This window comes from Lepidochelys kempii, chromosome 3 (genome assembly GCF_965140265.1).
Source record: "Lepidochelys kempii isolate rLepKem1 chromosome 3, rLepKem1.hap2, whole genome shotgun sequence".
NCBI classification, from domain to species: Eukaryota; Metazoa; Chordata; order Testudines; family Cheloniidae; genus Lepidochelys; species Lepidochelys kempii.
The window spans coordinates 36,724,593-36,731,117 of record NC_133258.1 but is presented as its reverse complement, the minus strand read 5'-3'; the positions used below and the strand labels follow the sequence as shown (position 1 = coordinate 36,731,117).

Here is a 6,525-nt window from a genome sequence, read left to right as displayed (position 1 = left end):
ATAATGGGTTGATAATTTCTAGGACTGCAATAACTAGATGGTGATGCAAATAAAGTTGCAAAGATGCACAGGAAATACAAACCTGCAGTTAATGCATAAAAGCAAATGTACTTCATTATGAAAGTGGTCGTCTGATTAATAAAAAAAACAAACAATTCTGTATCTAAAATCTATTTACCTGGTGACCCAAAGTATCTAAGAGTAACTTCTTGAGTTTTCACTTCTCCTGCCACATTTTTCGCCATACACTGGTAAATACCCTGGTCTGTCTCTTGAGTATTCTGAATCATCAGAGTGCCATCATCTAGCAAGTTGAGACGGGAATCTGTTTTCATACTGAGCTCATTACTGTAAAGACAGAAATCTGCTGAACTAAAACTTTTAAATCAAAAGCACAGAAAAAACATATAAAAGAAAAAAGTCTAATTGTAGTAACAAATGTAACCTACAAGAATAAATCTTTAGCGTCTTAAGTCCACTAGTAAGTGTAATAATAGAACTTTTAGTCTTAAATTAACAAAAGCATCAGAGATGAATACCAACAGTGTGACATTTTAAAAAATATAAACATTCTGACTTCAGAACTGAAAAGCTTGACTAATCTTATAAGTATAAATGTTTTATACAGTTTGGAGGAAAAAACAAAGAGTGAGTTACACACATCCATTTCCATTTTTTATTCAGGATATCAATTGTTCTCATTGCCAAACATCTCTAAATGTCTCAAGCCAGTGTCAATAAACCCACACTCGAATCTCTCTTATTTCTACTTAAAACTCTTTCATATGTGGATTTTGAACACATGCTTTTGTTGATTATAAAAAGGTGATGTTTTCAGTGTTGAGATTTTAAAGTTGTTTTTTTTTAAATCTATAAAATATTTTACCATCTCATGTTTAAAAGTAGCTCTCTAGGTTTCTCTTTGATTTGTTAAAGTGATATTAATTCAGGATGGAAATTGATCTTCTAGCTACAACATAGGGTCTGCAGACAGATATCACATAGTAGGTAATAAAACAATGGGTGCACTTGGACAAAATGCACCAACACCTTCTGCACCTGCAAACTACATATTACATGCATTTATAGAATTACCTGATCTTTATATACAAAAGCCTATTAGTATAGTTACTGTAGAGTTTTGCAGGTTTCTGAAATTTTGTGGGTGCAAGTGCAGTTGAAAAAATTGCCCATGGTATCATGATATCATATATCAAGTTCCTTATTAGAAAAAGGTTCTTTATTATATGATTATTATACTTTGAATTGCAAAGAAACCAGATCTAGTTATAATTGCCAATATATTAACTTTTTATAATACTAATATGATGTTCTTAAGTTCATGTTTGTGTACATGAATGGTGAATTTCATACACCAACTGTAAAGCAAACATATACAAACAATTTCTCTCTCTCTCCTTTTTTTCCTTAACTTACTTGTTTCGAAGCCAGATAATTTCTGGTTTGGGATTGCCTTCAGCTCTGCAAGTGAAGTACACTGTATTCCCTGAGGTAACGTCCACATCCTGAGGTTCCGACGTAATTCTTGGCCTCTCTGTATCAACAATAAACGGTATCAAGGAAACCTTGCTTGTTTTAAAACGATTAAAGTAAATAATTAAATATTTATTTTCCCCCCACACTGTATGTAGATGAACATTTTTCACAAATGTTTCAAGTAAAAATACTTCATAGATTCAATCAAGATTAAACACATTTTTCTCTACACAAAATTATCATTGGTTTTCTGACCTCTCTCAACATTTACTACTGTCAATTTAGAAAACTGAAAAATGGCTTGTGTCAAGGTTCCTTCCCCACTCTGAACTCTAGGGTACAGATGTGGGGACCTGCATGAAAAGCCCCTAAGCTTACTTTTACCAGCTTAGGTTAAAACTTCCCCAAGGTACAAACTATTTTACCCTTGGACTTCCACTGCCACCACCAAACTTTCCTCAGAAAACGTAGTTTGGACATGTCTTTCCCCCCAAAATCCTCCCAACCCTTGCACCCCACTTCCTGGGGAAGGTTTGGTAAAAATCCTCACCAATTTGCATAGGTGACCACAGACCCAAACCTTTGGATCTTAGAATAATGAAAAAGCATTCAGTTTCCTTACAAGAAGACTTTTAATAGAAGTAAAAAAGAATTATCTCTGTAAAATCAGAATGGTAAATACCTTACAGGGTAATTAGATTCAAAACATAGAGAATCCCTCTAGGCTAAACCTTAAGTTACAAAAAAGACACACAGACAGGAATAGTCATTCTATTCAGCACAGCTATTTTCTCAGCCATTTAAAGAAATCATAATCTAACACATACCTAGCTAGATTACTTACTAAGTTCTAAGACTCCATTCCCGTTCTGTCCCCGGCAAAAGCATCATACAGACAGATACAGACCCTTTGTTTTTCTCCCTCCTCCCAGCTTTTGAAAGTATCTTGTCTCCTCATTGGTCATTTTGGTCAGGTGCCAGGGAGGTTACCTTTAGCTTCTTAACCCTTTACAGGTGAGAGGATTTTTCCTCTGGCTAGGAGGGATTTTAAAGGCGTTTACCCTTCCCTTTATATTTATGACACTTGTGTAAATTTATATCAGATTCTGAAGCAAAGAATTTGTATATATTTAGTTTTACAGAGATTTGATTTGCATTACAAAAGCGAGGTTCTAGCCAACACAGTGCCATTTAAAACTATACTGGCTAGTGGAATATTTTTGGGCTATAGCATGGCAAAGTATTGCAACATAAGTAACAGTAACTTTACAGTAACAAAACTCTTCAGTATATGTGTAGACTAACCTTCTCAAACTTGATTGAGTGATAGAAATCCAATGACCTAATCTTACTCCCACTGACGTCTATGAGAGATTTAACACTGACTTCAGAGGAATCAGGAACAATTCCTTAATGATCCCGTTTCCTTCCCTCTTTGCATTGTCTGAGGAGCAATGTAGTATAAAAAATATTAAACTTCAAAACTGACCACTAAAGACTCCAGCTTGCATTCTTTTTATGTTCAGGTATCCTTCTGGAGTCAACAGGGGTTTTGGATGCAAAGAAGGCAAGTTCAGAAGCCAGCTTTGTGTATTCCATTGCTTATCATACAAATGTACAAAGTAATCTCTCCAGTATACTTTCTGGTTTTATCTTCACTAAGTGTTCAATTATTTCATGTCTGCACATCCCTTATACAGACGTATTTATTGTTGAATTTTTGGCATCTTGACTACTTAAGGTTATCATCCTGTGTTTACTGTGGTCCATTATCCACAAAGGAACATAGGAACCTAGATCCCAGATTTAGGTGCCACTGTGACCCACAAAACCCTTGCTTGGCTGCCATCTAACCCTGTAGGTGCCTAAACTTACTCAGTGCCTAAATTTCCACGAAAAAGTTCCCTAGGTGCCTAAGTTTCTGCCTCTGGGAATGGACACAACACCCTAGATGCCTGTCTCACACCTAAGCCTGAGAGGGATCCTCAAACCATGTGAAAACAGATGCTCCTCTGCCTCTCTTGCCTGATCCAGTAGGCATGCTATGAGTATGCCTACTAGACCGAGGAGGAAGAGGTGGTGTTGGTTCCTGTGCTGTCTCTCTTAACTTTTAGCCCAGTGGTTAGAGTACTCATCAGGATGTGAGACCCCCCACAGCTTCAATTCCTCCCTCTGTCTGATGGGGCCAAAGGATTTGAACAAAGGTCTCTCAGCAGAGTAACCTAACTGCTGGGCTATGAGATATTCTGATATGGATCTCTCTCGATTTCTACAGTTGAAGCAGACAAATACAGAAAGCTGTTAAGGAAAAAAAAAATCTTTTCAGGATGATCATGCTCAGTTCTTAGGCTTATTCCCCCTCATGGGGCTTGTCTACGCTGAGAAATGGAATTGTGCCATTGCACTATCAACTAATGTGATGTTAAAAAGAGGCGGGAGACAGAAGGAGAGGTGAAGAGACTATATTAAAAAGTGAGCAAGTGGAGATATAGGAGGAAAAGCAGAACGGTATGGTCAAAGAAGCCGAGAGCAGAGACTGAGTGGAGTGAGTGATCATCTGTATCAAAAAGCAGCAGACAGACTGTGGGGAAGGGATACAGAGAAGATATACTTGGAGATGGCCAGAAAGTAGCTATTGGCATCACTGGCCAATACAATGGGGAAAAAATCCCATGAAAAACATAGGTGGTTTTGGAAATATTTAATTTTTTTTCTTGAACATTAAGTGGAAAACTCACCACAGTTAAGTTCTTCTGGTGTTATTGTGGCCACTGATCGTCCCTGGATCCTCCTTGGATACTCACAAGTAGCTGCTGCTTGAGCATTACCAGATTCCGCATATGTCTTCAACAAATCTGCCAGCCATAGGATTTCACAGTCACAATGCAGAGCATTTGAATCTAAACGCCTGTGTAAAATGAGTATCATCCATTAGTCTTCCTAATCAGCTGGAACAATTGATTAGATTTTATATGACCTGGCAATATTCCCCGTCTATTTATTCTTACATACAAAAACCTACATTAAAAGAAAGCCATCTAGGTCCCCTTGTGCATATGCATTATGATACAGTCTTTAATTACATCATCAAATACTATTTCTCCCCCCCCCCCCCGTAGACCAATACTCAATCACTGTACAGGACAGACAGCGCTCTCTGTCTCAGACTATTCAATACTTTTTATCCTCATCATTCAATAATAGTTCCCCCACCTATCCTACCTACAGACCCCGATTTGGTCACTGTTTTTGAGGACACCTAACTCTACACAAAATGGCTGAAAGGAGAACTCCCTTTTTAACCTTTAGACCAGTGTTTAGGAAACTCCCCCAGGATGCGGGAAATCCTGGTTCAACTCCCTTGTCTGCAATGAGAAGAGATTTGAACATGAATTTCTCACCTCTCAGGTTAGTGCCTAACTATTGGACTATGGAGTCACTCTCACTCATTCTCTGGCCCAATGCATAATTAATTATTTATATACATAATGGAACAGCTTCAACAGGTGAGGCTGAGAGAGACCCACAGTAGAATATCCCATAGTCCAATAGCTAAGGGCACTCATCTGAGAGGTGGGCCACCCATGTTCAAATACCTTCCCCTTGTCAGGTAGAGGGAGGAATTGAACTGGGGGTCTCCCACATTCCGGATGAGTGCCTTAAACACTGGACTAATGGTCATAAGGGAGGCTACTGCCTTCTTCTCTGGGCCATTTTGAATAGAGTTAGGCATGTGCCACCTCCATTCTCGAGGGGAATGGATCTTAGGTGCCTAATGCTCTGAGAGAGTCAGGGCTTAGGACACAATGATCTCTATGGCATCTGCTATTGGCTAACTTACGTGACTTCCCGCTGAGCATGCTTGTTTTTGTGGAGCCCATTATTAGGCTTCTATCTCTCCTCATTCATTGTATAGGCAGCCTAGGCAACTAATTCAGGGTTTGAAGATTCCACTGGGTAGCTAGCACCTGAAAGTTAAGTGTTGCAATGACTACGTCCCTTTGTGAACTTGGGCCAAAGTGCCTACGTCACTTTAGATCATTTTACGCCTAGTCTCTACAGTTTAGGAAGGATCTAGAAAAAGCAACCTCGAGAAAATACAATGGGCAACAAATCTTATAAAAGAAGATCAAAGGAATTTAAAACAGTAGGAGGAAAGATTGTAGAAGCTGAGTTTATTTAGTCTACAAAACAGAAGACTCATTGCAGACAAGGCCACAGTCTATACATAAATTCAAGATAATAAAGCAAGGAAGGGGTTTAGTCACAGTCACAAAAGACTGGAGAATATAGACCATGGAAGGAAAAGTTTAGACTAGGTTCTTTAATGGTAAGAACAATTAGGCAGTGGAACAGACTGCCAAAGGACGTGAACACTTTAAGATAAGACATAAGTATAATTAGACTATTTCAATTCTTTCTGTATGTACATTTAATTTACTTACAGTCTCTTCATAGATTCCAGATGACTAAATGTCCCAGGAACCAAATGAGCTATTCTGTTATTATGCAAAAATCTGTTAAAAACACAGAGGAGTTCATGTACGAGTTCAGATTTTGAAATGTTTTCATTCCATATACATTCTTCTGGAATTCCTTAAAGAGATACGAATTTTACAACATGCAAATAAGCATTTTTTAAATCAACTTTCTTCTGCTACTTTTTTTTTAAAAAAAGGCTTCCCTTTCCTCATCTCCTCCTCCATCCAAGAAAGAAACATTTTTAGTCAACACTGGAGACAAAACTACATAAAACATGACAGACAAGTGGGGGGAAGTAATCAAATAAGCTATTTATACAAAAATTTAATCATCCTATGTCATGTTTCGTACAGTCTATTTTATGATAGACTAACGTCAATCAGAATGGTTTTGAACTCATTTTGAGATTGAAAATTGTACACAAAACTGTGTTATTAAACCATTTCCCCAGTCTAGGGCCTGACCAGAAGTCACTGGGAGATAAAGGTGCTCCACACTTGCCAGAAGGTGCTCAGCACTTTGCTCCTCAGTGTCTTACACCATGAA

At 38.0% G+C, this 6,525-nt stretch overlaps 1 protein-coding gene across 1 annotated transcript in view; it reads right to left on the bottom strand.

Moving 5' to 3' along the window:
- The window catches only part of PXDN (peroxidasin), a 152,719-nt gene that overhangs the window by 72,031 nt on the left and 74,163 nt on the right, over positions 1-6,525 (bottom strand). The window contains exons 6-9 of the mRNA XM_073336142.1: positions 5,943-6,014; positions 4,236-4,405; positions 1,438-1,555; positions 179-348 (exon numbers count right to left, since the gene is read on the bottom strand). Of these exons, the coding sequence (XP_073192243.1) occupies positions 179-348; positions 1,438-1,555; positions 4,236-4,405; positions 5,943-6,014 (530 nt within the window). The remainder of the gene's footprint in view (positions 1-178; positions 349-1,437; positions 1,556-4,235; positions 4,406-5,942; positions 6,015-6,525) is intronic.